Below are 23,535 nucleotides of genomic sequence, written 5' to 3'. Positions count from 1 at the left end.
TGATATCTCCAACGACGCTGCGTTTTAACGCGGAGCATGCATATATATTTGTTTTAATTGTCGAGATTACGCGGAAAGACAAAGCGATAGATCCTCCCTGAGCTGAAATTACAGATCAGAGCGAGCCATATAACATTCGGTTGGAATTTAAAAGTTCGTAGATTTCTATGGTTCGATAAGATAGCAGAAAGGCGTGTACGAGATATGAAAGGCTATCGGTAGCGTTTTTACTCGGAATTCTATCATTCGAACATTCTTCAACACAGCATCGGCATAATGTTATAGTCGAAATACACTCGCTGAATATATACGAGAAACAAAGTACATACATATGTATTTATTAATTCATTAGAAGCGATAAATAAACTTATGGAAACAAGTCATTGTCTTTCTTAAATTGAACATTATGGTACACACCGTAGCTTGCTACGTGTGCCTGACTAGTCTGGCTCATGCAAGGCTTAAGTATATCGAAGACAGTTAATTACTTATCAACGTTTATTATCAACCTAACGAAACAATAATTTAAGAAATGAGTTCCGCAAACGATCGTGAGATTGTTCTTTTTTTATTACAGTATTATGTTGAAACGTTATTGTTCTTTCCAAGGAGAATCATTTCGATGATATTACCGATTAGAATTAATACTTTCCTAGTGGAGGAGGATACTAAATCATTAAACTGGGGAGGTGCAACAACTATTTGGAGGAACCGGTCCGTTTGAAATTGAAATGGTCTCGTTGAAATTCTAGTTGTGCTGGTTCACGGGTCGTGAACTCTTGGAGCCCTTAGATCCCACGTTAGAATTCTTCGTTCGGTCTAAAAGCCGTAGAAACAAAGAAACGAATGTCCCATTTTTCTAATACCGAGAGAGGTATCTAGCAGGAGAAATGAAACTTTCCTCTTTCCACTGACTTTCCTCGTTTCAGTAAAGAAACCAGTGAGTCTGATGTTAATTGCGACGATCCATTGTATGTTTGATTCGTGTTTTAAAGCATCATAGAAACAAATAGAATTTCCTTTTTTTTTCGACTCTCTCAATAACCAAGTTGAATTATTTATTTCAATACGTTGCCTTTTTCTATTATCTTCCAATGAAATAACGTGTTCGACGAAGATTGAAAAAGGTCAAGCTTCGTTGTGTTTAATTCTTTAATTTAAGTTTAGAAGCACAAAGTTTGTTTGAAGAAAAGAAAAACATATTTGGCCTTGTAAATAATCTTGACAATATCTTGTCTATACTTTCTCATCGTATATTTATCCAGCGATACATTGTAACTAAACAAACAGAGCGATAACTAAACAAACCTTTGAATCAGTATCTTCTACAATACAATTTATCATCCAATGCTATTATCAAGAAATTCAAGGACTTTATTAAATACTACAATCAAATCGATAATACTTTCTACAAACAATAGATTTTGTCGGATTCGCAAAGTACGCAGTAGATACGCTTGCAACTGTGAAAAGAGATTCGCGAAACAATTCCAATCTGAAAGGATGGTAACTAGAACGAAGGACATTTCTGGAAAAAAAACGGGACATGACATCGTGCGAAATTCACGGGTCACGAGAATTACTCGGAAATCGTAGAGTGCCATCCCCACGACCGCTAATTTATGGGATTCGAAGTGTTGTCGGTGTACGGCCGAGCCCAGAGACCATTTCGTAGCCGACAGGAAGTTTTCCTTTCGCACGCGATCGTGTCTTGCTCTGATCCGTGTGATCGATCCGCAAATAGCTACGGCAAATTTAAAATCAACCGGACGATTCGTAATCGTTGAACTCTTGCACATCTCGATCACAGAACACAGAAATCTATATTATTCGTTTGCTTCGCGGAAGAAGACGAGAATAGAGTCTATTCTATACAGAAGTTTTAAGCTATCCACACAATCTCGTGAGGATAATTCATCGTATTTTTAAAACACGTTTCGAGAGACAAATTGTTAATTATTTTCGTTATTATACTACTACGAAAGAAATCTATACAAAATACGTATTGTTTTTCTCAAATTATACAAATATATTTTTAACAAATTTACAATACTTCTTGAATCAAATACCCTTTAACGAGTAACACATTTAAATTGATATTAAATTTTAGTATTCAAGTATATCCATTTGATTGATGGTCTAAAGTTTGTACATGGTATTGTACGTATACGTATATTGATTGCGATAGTTAAAGAGGCGATTTGTAAATCCTTGAGATGTGATTTCGTAATGTATCATTCATAGCGTATAATATTGCAGAAATACTAATTATTGCGATTGAGTGAGAAGTTGAGAAATTCTTTGTTTCATCGTGTAATTTCATGCTTCCTTTGTCATTCTTGTTTTCTCAATAAAAGAGAGAAAAAGTTTCGGGCTAAAAAAAATTCAACCGTTGCAAATGTAATTTTCACTAAAATTTGTTTCAATGATAATTTGATAACCAAAATATTTGGTCTATATCGAAATAGCGAGTTTTACGAAATCGATGAAATTTCTTCACGATTTCGAAACGGATCAACGGGAGCAGGAATTCGGAAGATTCTATGTATATGTTAATCCTTGGTCATCGAGTTGTCAAGGTCGCGCGGTTTCATGCCAACGGAAAAAATGAGATTCGTCCGTTGGATTCGAAATGCGTAACCGTCACATCCATGCATCGCTAACATCAGCAGAGGATTTTTCGAATACCGGACACTCTCGTCCAACTGCTTTCCGTTTCATTAAAATACTGCGAGTTCTTGTCCGATGTGTTGGTCCTCCGATACTTTTCCTCCAACAACCGAAACCATTCCTATCCTACACTTTTTAAGATCTTTTAACATTTTGAGAAACCCTGGGCAATAATACAACGATTCTTACCTATTTCTGGCCAGAATTCTTTGTACGTAAGATTTTTTTAAACTTTCTATCGAAGATTCGTTTCGAAATATAGATAAACAACTACACGCAAAGGTGAAGTATCAAGGAAAAATACCAAAGTGATCAAAAACATCGAATTTGCAAAATTCCAAGGATCTCGAATATACGAACGATCGAACAGATAAAGTAGAATAGTGAAAAACATTGAGATAGACAAATCAAGGCGAATTTTTCAAGGAAATTCGACTCTTATTTTTCATTCGTCGATATTAGAACGGCCACTCGTTTCTAGGGGATTTTCGTATGGCGGACCGGGTTAGAAAATTCCTGCAGGGCCGCGGAGATGATGGTCGTCCTCGAGAATAAGTGGAACGTACGCGAAGATAGTGTCCGTTATTTCGCCGTGACGTCACGACGACTTGTAACCGCTGTAACAGCGCCATGGAGAGAGACGACTAGCAGTGATATCAGCCTCGCGATGCTCCATGTCGGTATTCTAATTCGCCGATTAGAGCGTTATGGTGTTTCCTAGAATAAAGAACATCAGCCGAAGCCTCGAATCCATTTGCATTCGCCTGTTCGTCGTCGTTTGTACAGTCAGAGAAACATCGTTTATCATTGGTTGGAAAAAAAAAGATGCGATCAAGAGGATTTCTTGAATCGTTGTAATTGATATTTCAAGACGCATCGTCGTATTATCGAACTTTCGAGCTTACGTAACCGACGCTTTCGGTAATATGATTTTCCGTTGCTGTTGCGCCGCTTAGTTTCCCCGGTGAAAGCACCGTCTCGTTTTGACGATATTACGGAACTTGCGCAACGCGAGATCGTTGGCCCCCGCGGCTTAATTGGCAGCTCTTTGTTTTAATTAACTCGCCGCCGGCCTTCTTTTCGATTGTTTCCAACTCTTCTTAATGGCACACGCTTCACCAATGAAGTCGGAGTCGTGTCATACAGAATTATTATCGTGCCAATTAAACGTAATGCACCAAGTTCACTGCCAGGAAGCCAATTTATCAATCTCTATTTAGACTCATCGCAGAAAACGATCTTTCTTGCTTAAAGATGTTTGTTTTAAATATTAGTGGAAAATCACGGAATCCTCGATAGAAAATTAAAAATTAAGATCTTAATAGGACGTTTACGAAGCAAGGGTTTTTCAATTTTGCAATAAGAAGCGATCGACCATGAACGAATTATAATGGAGGAGATCGAAGTGAAATGAAGCCTCGATCACGGTCAGTGCAAGTGTATTTTTATTCTCGATATCATGATGCGGTCGGTGTTCTTATGTCTTCGTGTTCGTTCTTTTTTTGTTTTGTTGTTTTCTTGCAATCTCGAAGCTGAAAAGGTAGATCTGTCTCTTCCATTCCCGGCGGTGTTTATATCTCAACGGCAGTGGCTGGTTGCGTTAGATTCCTCGACCTTGCCGGTCGTGCAGGTTTCAACTCGCAGGCATCGGACCTCCACATCTATACCGGGTGTACCTGTGTGGAAATGTTTGATTCCAGGTTGAATGAATACTTGTTTTGCAGGAAATTGCGTTTGTCAGTTCTTCTTGAAACTGCCATTAAAGAGCAAATTCAGAATAGTATTGGATATCACGTTATATGAACATTTCCCAGAACTTCCTTCGCAAGAACAGTAAGAAATAAAATAAATAAAATTAATTGTTAGCGTCGTCGCAGTAATCATGCCATCGAAGAACAAATTCAAAATAGTATTGAATACCATGATGTAGGAATAGATGCAAAGATTAAATTATATCCCTGAGAAGAATGATCAAAGATAAAATAAAATCAACGGCGCTATCGATTTTACAGCAACGTATCAGAACTCGAAACACGTATTAATAGAGGCAATAATTATTTCCACGCACGACGTAACGCGTTAAATTTATTCTGGTTCCTCGCCTCCCGCATGGTTCTCGGTACGGGTTCACCTCCTGCATCAGGGTTATTATTGAACATCGCTATTTCCGAAAACCGTCACGACTCCATCGTCAGTTTGCCGTGGTCGACAGTTCTTCCTGGAAGAAACAACGTGGCATGAAAATTCTAAAAGGATCGGAATGCCGCCGTCTCCCATGTTATGTTGCATCCATGCCACCTTTGAGCTCGGAGAAAGTCTTCCACGGACGGATTTAGATTTATTAGACAGTTGTTACACACTGTCCATCGTTTATTTTCCCGTGTATTTTCAGCCGTTTTATCGCGCGTCTACTTTATACGTGTAACGCATCCACTAAGTGTCCATCGGCTAACGAGTTTAACTTTGCATTCAAATATAAAACTCAAATATCTTTATTTCAATTTTTCGAAAATTCTTATTTTGATATGGAAATGAAAAGCTGTATAAGAATCGCAAATTTTTTTCATGCGCACTATGCTGAGATTAAATTAGCATTGCGAGGATTTAAATCTACAAAAAAACAACGTTGACATAAGCTCTTAACAGTAGCCTACCAAGCTTAGCGACATAATAACATGGGCAACCGATGCAGAGAGCAAATTCCGATGCAGAAAAATTATCCCTACAAAGAATCGTGATTTGTCGACATAAAGAAACTATATAGATGTAATGTCAGTGATTATGTGGGTGATAGCGAGCTGAAATTAGATTCGCCAGAGCGTAATTTTCAGAGCACGAATGGAACAGTGGTCGTTGTAACCATAAAGTACCATTGATGGAACCGTTCGGACGCTAATGGGTTCATCGTTTAGCATACAAACAATGGAACCATGTATTTATCGGTAGAGTCTATCATTTAAGCGGCATCGTAAGAATCGCTGACGAGAAATTACCAGCAACCACTTAATAATGAAAGATTAGGTAACCAATTACATACATTGTTCTATAGCCAATCTGAATTCCCAATGTGTTTCTATGTTTCGTGGCACGGGTCTGCGAAGAAAGTTTGTTCTATACGAACTAGACTCAGTGAACTTCATCGATTGATGCTTGAACTCTTTTACACAATAATTTACTAATTAATAATATCAGCGAATTAACAAGTTACAAATAACAAATTATAGACTCCTTTATAATTTATAACTTAACGATCTTATATCGAATGATATTATCAGATGACTTGTAGTTTGTAAAGCTTACTTGTGACGTTGCATTTGGTTTGTTATCGAGCATGTCACTTTCTAGTAATTAGCAAATTGTAATTTGTACGATTTGCTAATAATATTACGTAATTCGATTGTACAGGAGCGCTCAGGTTTCTCTACAGTGGTTCGCGAAAATATTTGGTCACTTACCATGGAAGACTGAACATTTTTCATACAACACGTTTAATATATTAACAAAGATTTGTTCTGGCATCGAAGATGAGCCTAATAGTGTTCGGTGTCAACGATAAAATCGTTGTCACACAGTTCGAGAATACGATTCGCAAACTCGAGACTTCTTCGCGATCCTGTGATTCCAACTGGCGTTATCAAGAGCAAATAACTTGTCGTATACACATGGAGTTTGTAGCGTTAATTCTTTGTTTGAAATGTGTTACTTAGGTATTTCGCAGACCTCGAGTTACGAAGACGCGAGTTTCGAGTTTTATTTTTCGCAGAATGTAATAGTATGTAAATCCTTCGCAGAAGGAGGAATTATTTGTTGTTATTATCGAGACATTTAAAGGTATTATTCTATTTGCGCAGTTTATATTAATCTCGAAGCTTTAAAAGGAATTATATTTACTGCACACTTGATAATGTATATCAATATGGCGAATATAGTAAGGATAAGAGGGAAGATTAATTATTTATTATCGTTATTGAAAGATTTAAGGATTTTACATAGTACGTACTATTTTGTTTGTAGTTTATATTACTTCAAAGATCTAGGAAGCAACTTTCACAAGTATCTGATAACTTTACTGATACCGGATACCAATATCGCGAATATACTAAGAGAAAAAAGGAATTATTATTATTGACAGGCCGGAGAATATTACATATCCTATTATCCTATTTGTAATTTTTATCACTTTAAAGATCTAATATTAAACTTCGTCAAATGTCTGATAACTTACAGGATTATCCATACGATTTTTTTTTATTTTTTATTAATTTACGATCAATTCTCGCATTGAGAATTTTCAGTAATTTTCTCTGGCGTGGCGCAGTGACATGGTTAATTATTTATAATAAGTTAATACTTACTATAGATAAGTATAAGCCCATACGATTGACGAATATTATCTAATACGATCAAAAACGATTTAATTCTCTACTCTACTAAGTGAAACGAAATAAGCGGAATAAAATATCGATATTTAGAATAAAAAAATATTCAACATTAATTATACATGACTTACGAATCTGTAATATTACCTTGTATCGAAACCTACAACCAATTCTTCTCATAAAACTCGACGATTCCGAGGAACCTCCGAACAACTTGTTGTGGATCTTGATCCACTATCTCGACCTTTATCAACCTTTACTATCTACCGATTATAAAACAGTGTTCAGGAAGAGAATTCACTTAGATCAAATCGTACATCTGAAATGTACCCACCCAGGTGAAATGTAGGTTCCGAACTCTACGGTGAAGAGTCGTGTCGCTGAAAATTCATTACCATATTTCATCGTGGCGGTAGTTGGAACGCCACACGGCTTGTTTATGGGGTATGAGACCCAGTGCACACTCGTTTCGTAGACAGGGCCGCTTGGTAACGACTACCTGTTACCCAATTAATCGCTACCCACGTTCTAAGAGGTCCAGTTCCACTCGACCGTAGCCTTTGATGGAAACCAAACAATTCAGGAACCTATTCGTTTACGTTGCAAAAGGTCGGACGCAATTATTCGATTCACTGCTTGCTGGATACGAAATATTCCTGGTGTTGTTAAAAGTTTCGTGTTTATCGACCTGGTTTCCTTTGTTAAATTGAAATAATTCGATAGGTGTGCTTTTTTGAATGGAATAGCGGACGTTAGAGAATAGAAAGGACAGTAAATAAGATCTGTTCTTTTCGTGTGTTGCAGAATTTCCAGGACCTGGAAGCTGAGAAGGCAATAATGGGCTCCATTGTGTATTGCATACATCATAAGGATGGCTGCAAATGGTCCGACGAACTTCGAAAGTTGAAGGTAACGTTATATTTTTCTTTTCTTTTGTTAGTTTCGATCTGCGTACCACAATTATTACGTTTTATATGGTGAAGACGGTACTGTATGTTGTTCAGATAGTTGAAGAGTTTCGTGAACAAAGGGCTTGTAGGTTTCCTATTTTCTAGTAAAATAGTTAAATTACTATGAAGCTTCTATTCGTGTTGGGAATACAAAAAGGACAAGTTCTTCAAGTTGTTTAGTTCTAGTTTTCTAGTATTAGTTACGTTTGAATTGGTAACTATTTAAGAAAAAAAACTTTATAGTAACTTTATAGTATTTGAAAACTCGAACTAAAATCTTCACAGCTAAGGTATTATACAACTAAAAATTTTGCCCGACGGGTTCTTTTCTCAGAAAGCTTCACGGCTGATACGTGAAAGTGTCAAGACTATCTACAGGTCTTCTAATTGTTCTTTATAAAATTAGTCGAAATTTTGGATGTGTAAAAATACGTTCTCGAGATCGTTTCATTATGCATTTCTGATCATGAGCGACCTTGCGTTGATAGGTCGTTGAACTGGTCCCGGCACGGTTAACTCCCACACAGCTTGCGGATAACTTGTGCTGGTTTTCCGCTCAATTATAAGAACAATTATCGGCTCTTCTTACCGTCATTAACATATCAATTCTTACATGATCTCTTGTCAAGTTACGAATTAAAAATAGTCCATATATGCTACAAATGGCTATAAATGGCTTCGCAATTCTTCCTATCGTAATCAGTAATGGGAAAATCCCACTGTCGGAAAACATTATAAGGAGCTACAAGATTGACCTCGAAATAAATTTGATATGATTTTTTAATAATTCTATATACACAAATTATGTTAAATTTTTTTACACCGGAATACAAAGGATTAGTAATTAGAAGTTAGAATCAATAAAATTCTACACTTTTAAGAATCATCAGAGAAACTTTCGAAAACGTACTCTAAAAATTCGAATTTGTCGTGGTATTAAGAAATATCGAATAAATTAAAAATTAGAATCAAGCACATTTCAAACGAAAAAACTGCCCATATAATTCTCACAGAAGAAATTTTAACCTACATATATTAACATAATGCTTTTACACGCTACCGTAGACGTTATTACTATTTCTTTAATCTCCGGTATGCGGTTCGTTCACCCGAGTTTCCCCGATTGTCGCAATACGAACATAAATCCGAAGAGAACGATCCGATCGGAGTAGAAGGAATGCGCCGTTCAAGTCTCACCGATGTAAAAATCGCATTATATCCTGTTTAGGCTCACCTGAATACCTGCAAGCACGACGCGGTCCCCTGCAGCAATAAGTGTGGCGCGATGATCCCGCGTGTGCTGATGGAGGACCATTTAAAGTACACTTGCGCTCAGCGGCGAGCACGCTGCGACTTCTGTGCCAAAGAATTCACCGGTCACACGCTCGAGGTAACCGCCACTGCATTAATTAGAAGAATCGCGATCGAGTGCCAGCCGTTAACTGTACTATAGTGGGAACGGATGCAAGCGAAAGCACCATGAGTTCAAACGAAATTTCTCGAATTCTTTTTCCTTTTGTTTAATATTCATTTAGTCATGGATGAATGATTACAGTTGCTCACGAAAGTATTTGAACTTTCATAGAAACTTCTTATGAACGTATTATCCGTGTTATACGAAACATTCTAACGAAGTCTTATTAACATCGTAATGAAGCGCAATTATCATAATTATATTAGCAACGTTTGAAGCCAATTTAAAAACGTATACAGTAGCTACGAGATATTTAATCCAGGTATATATAATTCGCAGAAAAATATTTATATTATTCATTATATTAACAAGTTACTATATTCAGTGAAACCATCTTTGATACTTTTATATATACTTTCAAATTGTTACTCTGTATTCATTATAATTTAGCTGGTATTATTTCCAAATTTTCTATTATGTGTCTATATGTTTATAATTTAATCAACTATTTAAGGATATCGCTAACGATTCTGCTCTTTATCTACAGAAACACACAGGGACGTGTGGCTATGAACCACTCTACTGCGAGAACAAGTGTGGCATGAAGGTGCAGCGAAGGCATCTCAGTCAACACAAGTTGGGCGAGTGCGCGAAAAGACTGGTGGCCTGTCGTTACTGCAACAAAGAGTTCGTTTTTGACACACTCGGCGCTCATCACGCCAAGTGTGGCCGCTTTCCAGTCGCCTGTCCACACCGTTGTGAAACTGCCGTCTTACCAAGAGAAGATCTCGAAGTTCACTTGAAAGATCACTGCACTACACACCTGTTATCTTGTACTTTCAAGGATGCTGGCTGTCGTTTTAAGGTACATCAATTTATTGCTTTAAGTTACATTCACTCTCTGTCTTCTTTTCATTTTATAAGATTAATATCAAAATACTATTTTTTGTCACAGGGAAATCGCTTTTCGTTGGACAAACATTTGGAGGAATCAGCAAAGATGCATTTAAGCTTGATGTGCAGTGTAGTAACAAAACAGCAGCACCAGATAACCAGCCTGAAATCCGCCATTAGCAAACTATCGTTAAATTACACGGGCACACTAATATGGAAAATTACGGATTACAGCGCTAAAATGTCCGAGGCGAAAGCCAAGGAAGGAATGGAACTCGTCAGCCCTCCTTTTTACACTAGTCAATATGGTTACAAGCTACAGGTAGGCAATACTTAATATTGATTCTATATTGTTCTCCTTTAATCTAAGTTTTAAGAACTCTACTACAGGTAGAAACACGAGTACATATACTTACTTACTTACAATATAAAAATATTGAATATTCCAGGCGTCAGTTTTCTTAAACGGAAATGGAACCGGCGAAGGAAGTCATATTTCAATATACATAAAGATTCTTCCCGGAGAGTATGATGCTCTGTTGCGATGGCCATTTTCCCACAGCGTGTCCTTCACCATATTCGACCAGACGGTGGTCGCGGAAAAGGCGTGCAATATCGTAGAAAGCTTTATACCGGATCCAACATGGAAGAACTTCCAGAGGCCCAGTCGTGAGCCCGATTCTCTCGGTTTTGGCTTCCCAAGATTTCTCTCTCACGAAATGGTGAAGAAACGGCATTTTGTCAAAGATAATACTATGTTCATCCGAGTAAAGGTCGATCCTAGCAAAATAGTTGCTGTCTGAAAAGATAACATCGACCCGTATTTTTATTAAATACGTTGTATCATACTAACTCAATTACTATCGTTCCACGTAACACATTTAATATTGTTACGCCGCACACACATGTTTCTTGACATGGTCTATACATATTTTTTACTTTTACACGTATCGTCAGTCCAGTAAACGATTAATGATACTTGATATTTATTAATTGTGTACTTGGTGTGATAGGTCGAAGTACTTTACATATGAAGCGCATGGTACTTATGTCGTTACACTGAAAGTAAACTAATGTAAAACCGAGTAGAACAAAATAGAAAGCAATAGCGACTTACAAAACAAAACGACTGTTGTGCGAAACATTTGGAGGATCTAAATTCGGAGAATTATTTGAATTTCTATTACGAACAGAGTTCTGGTTTTAGCACATTGATATTTACGTTGACTATCCTTTATACATAATTTTGAAGATTTTAGGATATATTAATAACATGAACAGGCGATCCTCTAATTATCTGAAGCAATATATCTCTCGATTAAACGGGAGCTGATTGAACATGTGTACATATATCGAACACCGAAATTTTGTAAGTTCTCACTTGTAGCATCAGACCCATCCTATGACTGCAGTTCCCAATTATTCTCATCTTTTATTTTGTAACATACGTACGTACGTACATAATTCGATTTACAAACTTAACACGAGGTTGGAGATTACAATTTTGACTGAAATTTGAGTAGATCAAATTTTTCAGCACATTAGGTTAAACCGGTCAACGTTAAGTTTGTTAAAACGATATCTACCTTAACAATTCAAATCAAAGATTATTAAAGGACTGTGTATTATAAGCTTAAGAGATGTAAATATTGTGAAAAAAAGAAACATAGCGCCGAACGAGATGCGAGTTAATTAGTCGAAGCGACGGATCTACCGATGTAAATATAAGTTTACTTTATATTAGTGATAATGAGAAATTGTGATTGAGATGCTAGTGACTGTATGTAATGATCTAAGAATAAGAAATAATAAAACTATTATATCGCATTCGTATATTACATACTATGAACATATTATTTTATTCCCCATTTTCTTTGTTTCGTTACACGAAATCAATAAAAATGTATTATAAATACTTCATATCAATACTCAATATATACATGTATATTTACAATCTAAAAATTATGATAGATTATACATGAAAAAGAAAAACATCATCTAGTGTTCAGTCTATTGTGATGTCCCAGTATGAGATTGTGTCAGTTTTCCATCCTAAAAAATATAAAGTTTGTTTCAGAAAGCATAAAAAAGATTTTCTCGTAATAGAATTATTATCGTATGGAGTACAGATATGGTTTGAATCCTTAGCATTTGATCCAGAGCATGTGGTAATAATGGACGAACACTGTTGATTTCCATGGCAGTTAAATGGTCCAGCTTAGCGTGTAAACCTTCGCTTTTAAGGAATGCATCTATCGATGTACGAAGCTTTGACATTCTTATGTCCCATATATCCTAAAAATTAATTAATACATTAGCATTAAAAGGTATACTTACATTTATATTTATTACCTTCACTGCTGTCTTTATCCTGTCCGCATCAGGTATATCATCACTACCAACATTCAGTAAAAGCTGTGCTTCTTCCATGTAATGATTACTGGGCATTTTTATAAACAACCTAAAATAACAATTTATTTATACGAAAAAATATTTTATCATAAGGGATGAAAGAAGCACATTTACTTACTTGGATAACTTTTCTTCCTCCTTCGTCTCATTTAAGCCATCAACGTCCATCCAGTCTTGATTAACGATTCGACACTTTTGTTGCTGTTTCAGGTTTACAGCCAACCAAATCGGAACTTTTACAGGTAGACCGGCTCGAAAAGGGCCCACAGATCCCGAAATTAAATGAATCATGTCAAAACTAAAATTCGGCACAATGGTGACTAATTCTTTTTCACCGAGAAATTCCACTTCACTCGGATCCATTGTTCAGCGTTTAATATTTTATGATGAACAATGTTTATTAAATAAATTTTAACATCTTCCAAGCAGACCCAACGATTACATCTGATGCGACAGTAAGACTAAGTTTTGGCGGGAAACTTGCGTACACAGTACCCTTCCATGTTTGAAACGCTACCTGTTGCTCGCTACGTTAACTTCGGATGTATGTAAAGCGCATGCACGATATTAATTCGATATATCGAAGTTCGGAATTAGTTTCAACTAAGTTCTGTTCGTTTGGTCAGTTTAGCGATCCATTTGTAAAAATAATGTTTTATTTAAAAAAAAATGAATATGTTACGTTACAAAAGATGTTAAACCAAGACAAAGACGTTTGTGCTGGAACTATTTAATTGTCAGGTAGTATTAGCTTATTAGACAATAGTATATTTTAGTGGATATAGATGATTATTTTTGTGACATTTATTTAGACCGTCGTGTGATACACAGAATATGGAATGGACATTAAGATATAGGCTGTTTTAAAATAACTTTTTAATATTTGAAAATTCAAATATCGGTTCCCTTATCTACTTTAATTCGTTTATATGGGATTCATATTTCTATGTTTAACATACATTTCACATTATTTTCATGCAAATTACGTATCCATTATATGTAATCTGTATGAGACTGTCGTTTCCCATTGTAGATATGTTCGTGCAGATATGTTATATATTTATTCGTGTCTAATTGTCATTAACAATGAATTTATTATTTGAAGAATGTATTTATTTTGTTTTCGAAATAATATTATTCATAGTCAGTAGAAATGATTATTAATTTTTCAGTTTCTATATATTCATTATAATTTATTCTAAAGAAATGTCTTTTTTTGGACATACACTAAATTTCTTTTAATTACCATTGATCACCATTAAAACAGAAAATGTAATGTGGAAATACGCTCAGTCAAATATTCAGTGCTTTAACAAAACTTAATGCAATACAGTTTCTTCGCACTTTATATCGAGTATTAAATAATATCAGGATTCAGATTATTATACATCGAATTATAACACACTAAACACCAAAAATACATCACGTTTTGTAAACTTATTATTAACACCTTATTTTGCAATTTCAATGATTTATTTATGGTAAAAGATAATTACCATACTTCTTCTTATCATTAATTTATTATCAATAGTGAAATTGATATCCACCAATTTCTAATTGAATCGAGATTCAATTTTGATTAATTTATTCACGATCAGAAATGCCGAAGAAGTTCATCAACCTTTGTCTTTATTTTCCATCAATTCCTCATCCAGTTTTTCGTGAACGGATTCCACGTGATTTACATCTACTTCAATGACGAAAATAGACGCCGGTGGCGTCTCCTCGACGTGATCCACTTCCGCGGGAAGAAGCGGCATTAAAGGTTTGTAAGTCTGTAATTCCAGTGAGGTAACACAGGGCGATCTCGAGTTGATTCTGTCATTTCCAAAATTGTCATTTTCATTTCGTTGCAGATCATTGCTGTTTTGACTCGCGTTGTCATTTTCCTGTCTATCACTCGATGAGCTTGATGTGTTTCCTGCATCGTTTTCTCGAATCGTAACGTTTCGAGGACTCGAGAATGATCCTCTAGATCTAACGTCAGTTACCTGTAATTAAAATTCGATCGATAAAATAAGATATATTTCCAATAATTTTCAGAGTAAAGTGACAATCTTATCTCTAGAAAAATTAATCGACTGCAGCTGTAAAGGCCTGATAGCAGAGATTACAACAGAGAGTCATTTTATGACTGATAATATAATTAGCGGATTTTTATGCATTTTTGGGAAATTTAATAGAGCAAACATCTACAGAACGCATATAACATCCAGAAATATATATAAAATATTCAAAGTAAGACACTTATTATAGCGTGTATGAAGAAATTTCTATTCGTGTACGTTCTATTTTTCTAGTTATGTTCATAAGAGACTAATACAGGTAGGTCTCGATTAGTGCGAGTAGTAAATCCCAGAAATTGATTACGTTATTCGAATTCGCACTATTCGAATATTTGAAATATAGGAATTGGTTCTAATTTAAGGAAAGTATACAATAAAAATTGTTAAATATACCTTTTCATATGTATTTCATTAAACTATGGCACAAACATGATTATTATTTCTCAAAGTATTTTAAGTTGGTCGCACTTTCTTCTGCTTTTTTATATCATCGTATATGTGGCCATAAGCCAGCAGTACTTTCTTCGAGCCTCTGTTAACTTGCATGCTTCGACCCATGTTTGGATCGGCATCCGTAATTTTTTGTTTCGCGTCGCGTCATGACTATAAAATAGAAGAAGTTCAGAGACGATTTTCGCATCGTCCCGACGAAACAGAAGTTTAAAGATAAAATTAAAAGAGAAGACTAATTGTTTCCACAGTTATACCGGATGAAAAAAGACTCGCAAACCTCGCATTAACCGAATTTTTATTCGCATTAAATGCAACCTCGCATCATTTTATAATTCGCACCAAATCGAATATCGCACTATTTAAGCTCACGTTAATCGAGATCTACCTTTAATTAAAAATCTATCACACCGTACCTGACGCAGTAAATCCGACCTGATTACCCTCGCAGACGGCTGTCCACCTGTTTGCCTCAGGAATTGTCTCTGGGAACCAACCAAAGAACCACGATCGTGAATCACGCTAACTACGCTAGATTTCACGTCACTGTGCGGAAATAGAAGTCTCCACATGAAATTCTTAAGCGCCGCACGGAAGTCCTTCAGATGGTAAGCGTAGAGCAATGGATTGCCAGCTGAGTTCAAGTGCGACAGGATTATGCAAAAATTCATCAGGACATCGTGCACCCTACACCTTGGACAGAACGCCATCACACAGTTGATGGTGTAAAGAGGGAACCAGCAAATAATGAAAAAGATCACGATTCGCGATAGATTTTGCGTCGCCTTCACTTCACGCTTCCTGGCGGCCCCAAGTAATCGCAGCATGGTTCCCGTTGTCTGATTTCCGGTACGGCGACCCGGATTCATTGTTACAATTTGTTGCAGCTGCAAGAACATTGTTCAGTGCAATAATAAATAATATAATTAGAGAAATATTCAATATATCTTTTTCACGAGAATTTATCAGATGTAACGTGGTAACTCTTCTTTAAAATAGTAGAGGAAGAACGAATAATGCACCTCTAAAGTAATTTATATATGAAATTCTCAAAAGATTATATAAATGAAAGCCACTACAATCGTTTATTCTCAGCACCATAATTACTTTGTCACCAAGAAGATCGCTTTATTTAAGAACTGTAACCGACGAAAAACCAGATGAAGGTATTTAAGAAAAATGACGATGCACAAATTTGATAAATTAAAAAAGATAAATTTCGAGGGTCAGCAAACAGGACCTTGTCTTCGCTAATTCATTGTCCTGTTTGCACACCGTATATCCGCATACTCACACTAGTACGCATATTCTGCCCGTATATTTACGGTAAAAGTGTCTGACCTGCTTTACGACCACTCGGTATATATGGGTGTAGAAGGCTGCAATTAATAGCGCGGGAAAGATGATCGTGGCGAAGTACAGGAACACTAAGTAATCGTAATCCATCACCTCGGTGAAGATGCATTTCTCATTGGATTTTTTGCCCGCGTTCCAACCTAAAAGCGGCAGGAAACCGACCAATGTGCCAGCGATCCAACACACACAGATTATACCTAAAAGAACGGAACCAACTTTTAATCTTTATATTTTTGTTTCAACTGTTCCAGATGAATTATTACTAGGTAATATGGAATAATAATATGTAAAAACATAAAGAAGAGATCACTGAAAATGTTAAAAATTCTCGTCCTTACAGTTTTTACCGAAGAGCGATTGTATGGAACGGTGATATATAGGTATGCAGCAAGGAGAGTGTTTTGGACAAGAAATGGAAAGATTTATAGAGATTCCGCTATAGAAGAAGAGAATGAAAAGTCGGTCAAAGGAGTCGATGATAGACGTGCATGTGAACGTTATCGATTGGAAAGTACGGCAATAAACGCACCTTTTCCCCTCGTTGGAGAAATGGTATCAGTCAGTGGGCTCGTAATTAAAATCACTCGTACCATAAACAGGCGAAATGCTTAAATTAATCATGGCTAGGTAGCCTGGCAGTGAAATGAGAAACGTCTAACCGTGTCATTAATTTTTTCACGAGTCTCTCTGATCCTCCAATGCAATTTCGCGCGTTTTACGTGAATTATATTTAAAAAACGAAATTTTCTTATCGAAGTCTGATTTTAATGAATTTCTATGTTATTTCATGTTTCTCCATGGAATTTTTTTAGAGCCTCGCGGTTTTCCTTTTTCGTTTCTCTTTCTACGCATATGTGCTTTTTCTCGGAGGCAGGGAAATGCGATTTCCATCAATTTCATCGCAAGAAGGAAGGAAAATCCTTTGGGAAATCGGGCGAATGGATATGTGATATGTATTTCATACTCTATGCTATATATTAACATCATTGAAATGCACCGAATGCAGGTGGAATTTTTTCAGTTACTCTACTAATTACATAATTATCGTGGGGATTATATATTACGAAATCAATACATTATCATATTACCTACTTTTATGAATGAGGAAAAGTAACACGCGCAAAGAGATATTCTAAAAAACTATTATAAAAGAAAATACGTTTCACTTTAGAGAAAAAATCGTTTCTTATTTACTATAAGCTACTAACTAAAGTTACATAAGAGTTTTTATATAACGTAATTACAAAGATGAACATTTTTGCAAAGAACAAGTATATTGATACTTAAATATCCCAAGTATAATAAGAAATTCACTAATCGATCGCAAGTAAGAAATTTAATATTTAATGTATCGATTAACTTCAAGTTAAATTTCTTAAGAATATGCACGACAAACTTCTATTATATACGTTATTAAAATATGCGCAGAGGATACCACCTGTTGCCATCTAAAGTGCATTCTGTTACATCTCATCGATTCAGTTCCACGGAGGATTATGATGTAATTTCTTTGGGAAAACCAGCGTAAGTGATAAAAATAAACATACATTAATGTAAGATAAAAGAACTTTCACATATATTCACCGTAATATTACAGTGAAATTAAGACCAAATCATGGTAACAATGGTCTAAGAATATATCTGCACAATATTGTCTAATCAGCATTGTCACTCTTTGATGTCCTACATTCTCGTAGAACAGAACGTGATAAACATATGCTACCACGTGTAGTTATATATTATACAGCAATAGAAATATAGTTGTCATTTTATAAAATTTCATATATTTATATATACGTATTTGATTTCAAGCAAAGTTCGATGACTTATAAATAGCTTGGAGCTTTTTGTATTTCAAATTATCATAAAATGTGTTGTCTAAAAAAACAAAGAAGTCTACCTTCGATGTCCTTAAGACTATATGTCCTTTATTATTAAAAACATTACAGAACATTGAAGTACTTTTTACATGCGAACTTACTAGTCGTTTCGGTATAAGCTGCATACTTTGCATAAACTGAAACATTCGATATTTTATGTCTATTTTGCATAAACTGAAACACTCGATATAGATGAAAAACAAGGTTCGAAATATATGAAGAGTTGAATAACAGGTCCACTCGAACAAACAATTTCGCAAAATATAATTACGTGGTTTGCGCCTCGGTGTTGTTTTATCGCAGCTCGATTAAATGGTTATGCGTTTCATCCAGAACGCTTCTAAGAAGAGGTGGTTTTAATTGGATCATCGGATTGTACAACAGTAACGACGTAGCTAACAATTACTCGATTTATCTTTGCGTTTCTTCGAACTTTTCCCGAGCTCACTCAATTATCGACTCGTACTACTTGCACATCGACGATTCCGTTCATGGTAAATTTTCTCTTGTTTATCTTCACGAATTATCTTCGTTCGATATATCAAACACTTATATCGTATTTGTAAAAACAGACAAAACAGAATTTAATATTCGAATAAAGCGTATTAAAGCGTTATAAAACATTTCTGATGATTGATAGATTTTTTTTTTAATTTCTGCGGTTAATGTGGATGTCCTGGGAAATGCTTTAAATTATTATGCGTATCCATGATGAAATTCATCCGCTAACTTAAATTACAGAAATTGCAAAGTAGAGGAACTTCTCGACTTAAAAACTCATTTACTAACATTTAATAAAACTACTTAAGAAATAATTTCTACTTTAAAAATTTAGAGACTCAAAACTGTTAAATAAACGAATCCTTATGAGTTTAAAAATGAAACCAGCTTTAGATCATTTATTATAATATTGGTTCAAGTTCATCGTCCTTATTAATTCTTACCTATGGCAGTTTTAGTGCGTACGGTGCGTGAGTATCCCATGGGATGAAGTATCGCCCAGTAACGATCTATGGACACCGCCACCAGACAGAAGATACTGATCGTGCAGAGGACGATAAGCACTGAAACGGTGAACAGGCAGGCGTGTAAATTCGTCGGTAAACCGATGCTGGCCAAAATGGCGAAAGGTATAGCGAACAAGCCGACCAAGAGATCGGCCGTGGCTAGAGAGATGATGTAATAATTAGTTCGTCGACGAAGTTTCCTCTCTTTGCTGAAGACTGTGATCACCAAGCCGTTACCAAACACCGCACACACTGCCACCAGGATCTCGCAAACTGTATACGGTAGATTGAGTTCCGAATGGGTCGACGCATTCACCGCTGTTACAGTCGAATTACTAGCCAACTCGCTGGCATTTGATGGAAATTCCATCACGATGAACGCTGATACTCTGAACGCAATCGTCATCTAACCTCTGTCGATCTGATCCTGATGATTAGCTTAATGATACATTTATCAACGTAGTTTATCGAAAGAAATGCAGATTATCGAGGAAAATGGAGATTGTAGAGATAATTTTTTGGTATTTTTATATAGTTGATGTTTGTTGATGTATATCAAGTTGATGACTCATTAATATTCGTTTGTTCTTCATCGTAGGTTTATGTAACGAATGTGGTAGTAAATGGAAATCGCGTGACTAGCGGTTCTCTTAGTGTTTTTAATGAATCCCCTTAATTTCTTTATACAGAATATCCATGATGCTCGATATGTCACGCGAGCACGTTCCTTGAATACATCTTACTTTCTTAATGTGGAGGGGACGTAAATAGCAAATAGCATGTCAACGGAATGAAAACAAAATCGGTCATCTTCTGCTTCCTTTCTGTTTCAAGAATCTTTCGAGTCACCGTTAAGGATTGTTCGATGACCATGTCACGCTCGATGGTAGACAATCGATCTTATTTTAAGAGAAGGACATTGACACGTACGGGCAGACCGGAAAAAGGAAGCATGGTCGTTTATTTGTATGGACGTGTCGCGACGATTAACGATATTTGTACCACTTTTCACGCAACGAGCTTTGTTTCTATCGTGTCGTTTAGTAGTACCTACTAATTTACTTGAAATGCACAATTCTCTGATATATATCTCTGATAAAACGCGCACGATTTACGATTCTTATCGGGAGCAAAGAATAAATCAAAAATTATACAAAGTACCAAGCCTTCTATGGCTATTTTATTATATTTTATTATATTTCCAAGTAGGCAAAAATATCTGCCTGAAAGTCATCAATCATTCGAAGATCAAAAATCATCATTACGTCAATACTTCTATTCCTCGATCTTCTTTCCAAATGGCCACAAGTAGATTATGTATAGCAGGAAGCTCAATATAGTATATTTAATGAGACTTAAATTCTCGTTACACTTGTCCAGAAGTAATCGAGCTTTTCAACTATGTTTCCAGGTAATTTAAGATATCTCTGAAGACTCACATTTTATCAAGGAACAATGAATCGTCCATTGAGAAACAGGATAGCCGGAAATCTCGAGATTGCGAGCGATCGAGTTCATTAAGTGGACATTTCGAGTCCAACCACGTTTTGATCGCGTACTTGCGAAATTTATTGCAAGATACGACCTTCCGGCGCATGTTCATCAGGAGGTAATTCAACTTCCACCGGTACGCGTGCCTTTGATTACGTCTGCAACTGTATTCGGGTTAAACATGAGTTTTTATTATAAGTCTAAAAATCGAATCTTCAATCTTCAATATTGAACAGTTTGAACTTTGAGAAGTTCTTTTCCTAGTTTTTCAATTATCCCCACCCTCGTCCGCAGAAGTTGACGAATCTTCTTTTCACTTCAACTGAAATCACGCGGAAAGAATGGATGCGACTGGTAGTAATTTAACCGATTAGATTCTTGTTAACTTTCTCCTTCGATAGACAATCGGGCACAGATATTGTTTCTATTAAATGCTACTTTATCTTTTATTTTCCCTTATAAATTTAATCTCTCTTAGAATATTCCTAAAAGTATCCATTTTTTGTATTTATTTACCAAACTTAATTTGCAGTGAGGAGATTGCGAGCGTGTCAGCCTTTTCATCTTCAGTGTTCACAACAGTGTTTTTCGACATACATTAAAATGCATAAGTTTCCGAACATACAAAGGGTTCTTCTTTAGAAACACTTTTTCGTTTCCTAATATCTGACTCAGTGTAATATTGCAGAATATCCTTTATCGCTTGACTCACAGTGGCGTAATTAAACTACTGGTCCTCTTCAAGAACAAAAACAGATTAAACTTTTAATTTCATGGCGATGTGACGGTGCTATCTTCGAGGAAGTTAAATTTAATGAAAGAAGAATCAACGCCGACCGTTTCAATCGCGTTGACATCGTGACGCAATTTCAAAGCTTTTTTCCTTTCGGTACGACTGACGGAAAAATTATCAAGTGCGCCGCGACTTGGCTAAAAGTTATTGAACCTTCGATCGACAAATGTCCTTGATATCCATTTTAAAATACTGAAACATTCAACATATATTTGTAATTGGAATTTTAGGTTGTATCAATATTTTCGTATCTCTACTTTGATTTTTGACCAGACGTTTGTCTCTATTGTTATGATTAGAGCAATATCTGACAAAGCCGTTGAAGGAATGAAATACGACTTAGGGTGTCGAGAACAAAGTCAAAGGCAGTAAAAGTCGTCATAAATTGTATTTTAATATCATCATGTACGCCGATACTCTATTCTCAGCTTTTACGCCTATTCTTATTTATAGAGGCTTAGCATATCACTTGCCGATCATCATTATAATATTTTATCTAAGATGTTACGGCCATACTATTTTCTAATACAAAACACGATATTTTCATCTTATTTTTTATGAAAGAATATCAAGTAGTATTTACTTAATTCAAATTTCAATTCCGATTAATTTTAATTCCGATTAATCTTAATTCCGATTAGTTTAAATTTCTGTAGATCGTATATTCGAGGAAAAACCGATTCGAACTCGTTCAGTAACCAATCAGAATGACGCCGATATTTACCCAACCAATCAACGTCAATCAATGTCACTGCGCGCTTTTTTTCAAACAAACACTAATTGATTAGCGATCGATGTGAATTGTCGCGATTTCTCGAAACTTCCGGGTTAAATCGAAGATTTGGCGTGAATGAAACGCACCCAGGGAACACGTCCGGCTTCTCAACCCCGTGGCGCGTAACTGAGTTCCTCTTCGTGACACACAGGGACACTGCGACGGTGGAGGTGGAATAGACGCGGTCGTAGATTATGGTGGTAGTGGTAGACTGGAGAAGAAAATCGGCGATTATATATCTATGTTTCTGTATTTTATGTAGATATAATCTATTAGGTGTAACTCTTGAAAACGGAGGTAATTTAGATTTGAAATCACATAAATCTACGCATCTTAATCGATATTAAATATTTTTTGTCTTGTTCATCAAACTTTGAATCTTTTTATCATGGTCGACTATCTTGATTTAAAATATTGATATATGCAGAATTCATTTGTATATATTTCGCATGTTCTTCTTTACTTCTGATGGATTTCACGTCCTCTAATATTTTCTTCGATTTTTACAGAAAATTGACTGAAGCAGCGTTTCACAATTTGATACTGTGGATGCAGTTAATCTACATATGTTGCGGTAGCATTCCTGCAAGCGTATCTTACGAGATTTGTAATTGGATAAGCGTACCACGAATGAAGATTCAATGGCATATCTGGAATATACGCATAGGTAAGAGAGGAGGGTACGTAAGTACGAGACGCAGCATGCGTGAAATTGTCAAAGACGGAATAAAACTCTCCTTGCGCGAGTAAGTAGTACAAATTAGTTTAGCTTCCTCTTGGCGAAATTAAAAGTCCCGTTCCGCCTCTGGAACTTTTTGTAATATTTTATGAACTCTATGTCGCGGGATACTTTATGGCCTATTTCTTTTTTTTACTAACTTTACTAACTTGTCGAGTTTCTCAATTGTAATTTGTTATATTGAACGTTTCAATTTGAGTAGATCTGTGTATATTTTCTTAGGAAGTCCATACATGTATGCTCAATAGAAATTACAAGA

General features: G+C 35.9%; 3 protein-coding genes across 9 annotated transcripts in view; 1 reads left to right on the top strand and 2 right to left on the bottom strand.

The window, feature by feature from the left end:
- Positions 1-12,145, top strand: part of LOC122566260 (TNF receptor-associated factor 4) — a 33,808-nt gene extending 21,663 nt beyond the window's left edge. For all 4 annotated transcript variants that reach the window (XM_043723279.1, XM_043723278.1, XM_043723277.1 and 1 more), the window contains 5 exons: positions 7,854-7,958; positions 9,228-9,389; positions 9,961-10,278; positions 10,369-10,629; positions 10,757-12,145. In XM_043723279.1, the coding sequence (XP_043579214.1) occupies positions 7,854-7,958; positions 9,228-9,389; positions 9,961-10,278; positions 10,369-10,629; positions 10,757-11,110 (1,200 nt within the window). In that variant the 3' untranslated portion in view covers positions 11,111-12,145. The remainder of the gene's footprint in view (positions 1-7,853; positions 7,959-9,227; positions 9,390-9,960; positions 10,279-10,368; positions 10,630-10,756) is intronic.
- Positions 12,146-12,235: 90 nt separating this feature from the next.
- LOC122566267 (probable DNA replication complex GINS protein PSF2) lies at positions 12,236-13,395 on the bottom strand. Of its 2 annotated transcripts, XM_043723290.1 has the most exons (4): positions 12,838-13,395; positions 12,660-12,768; positions 12,435-12,602; positions 12,236-12,359 (listed from the first exon to the last, which is right to left on the bottom strand). In XM_043723290.1, exons 1-4 carry the CDS (start codon positions 13,080-13,082, stop codon positions 12,318-12,320), a joined length of 564 nt encoding a protein of 187 aa, XP_043579225.1. In that variant the 5' UTR covers positions 13,083-13,395; the 3' UTR covers positions 12,236-12,317. The 2 variants fall into 2 exon arrangements, with proteins under 2 accessions (XP_043579225.1, XP_043579223.1); XM_043723288.1 differs by having other exon boundaries at positions 12,245-12,602.
- Positions 13,396-13,930: 535 nt separating this feature from the next.
- Positions 13,931-22,692, bottom strand: LOC122566256 (adenosine receptor A2b-like). Of its 3 annotated transcripts, none has more exons than XM_043723267.1 (5): positions 22,487-22,692; positions 19,416-21,954; positions 16,577-16,788; positions 15,652-16,122; positions 13,931-14,710 (listed from the first exon to the last, which is right to left on the bottom strand). In XM_043723267.1, the coding sequence occupies exons 2-5, from the start codon at positions 19,882-19,884 to the stop codon at positions 14,336-14,338; spliced, it is 1,527 nt and encodes a 508-aa protein (XP_043579202.1). In that variant the 5' UTR covers positions 19,885-21,954; positions 22,487-22,692; the 3' UTR covers positions 13,931-14,335. The 3 variants fall into 3 exon arrangements, with proteins under 3 accessions (XP_043579202.1, XP_043579204.1, XP_043579201.1); XM_043723269.1 differs by having other exon boundaries at positions 19,416-21,707; XM_043723266.1 differs by having other exon boundaries at positions 19,416-22,692.
- Between the last annotated feature and the right edge of the window lie 843 nt (positions 22,693-23,535).

Source organism: Bombus pyrosoma, linkage group LG3 (genome assembly GCF_014825855.1).
Source record: "Bombus pyrosoma isolate SC7728 linkage group LG3, ASM1482585v1, whole genome shotgun sequence".
Lineage (NCBI taxonomy): Eukaryota > Metazoa > Arthropoda > Insecta > Hymenoptera > Apidae > Bombus > Bombus pyrosoma.
The sequence above is the reverse complement of the archived record's forward strand: the minus strand, read 5'-3'. Positions and strand labels throughout refer to the sequence as shown.

Excerpts from the sequence above, each read along its gene's own strand:
- LOC122566267 (XM_043723288.1), bottom strand. The coding sequence starts at position 13,082 with ATGGATCCGAGTGAAGTGGAATTTCTCGGTGAAAAAGAATTAGTCACC. Across the intron at positions 12,769-12,837 it reads GAGGAAGAAAAGTTATCCAA|GTTGTTTATAAAAATGCCCA; the intron begins GTAAGTAAATGT and ends TTGTTATTTTAG. Across the intron at positions 12,603-12,659 it reads GGATAAAGACAGCAGTGAAG|GATATATGGGACATAAGAAT; the intron begins GTAATAAATATA and ends ATTAATTTTTAG.
- LOC122566256 (XM_043723266.1), bottom strand. The coding sequence starts at position 19,884 with ATGACGATTGCGTTCAGAGTATCAGCGTTCATCGTGATGGAATTTCCA. Across the intron at positions 16,789-19,415 it reads ACGCACTAAAACTGCCATAG|GTATAATCTGTGTGTGTTGG; the intron begins GTAAGAATTAAT and ends CCGTTCTTTTAG. Across the intron at positions 14,711-15,651 it reads GGTCGGATTTACTGCGTCAG|GTAACTGACGTTAGATCTAG; the intron begins GTACGGTGTGAT and ends TTTTAATTACAG.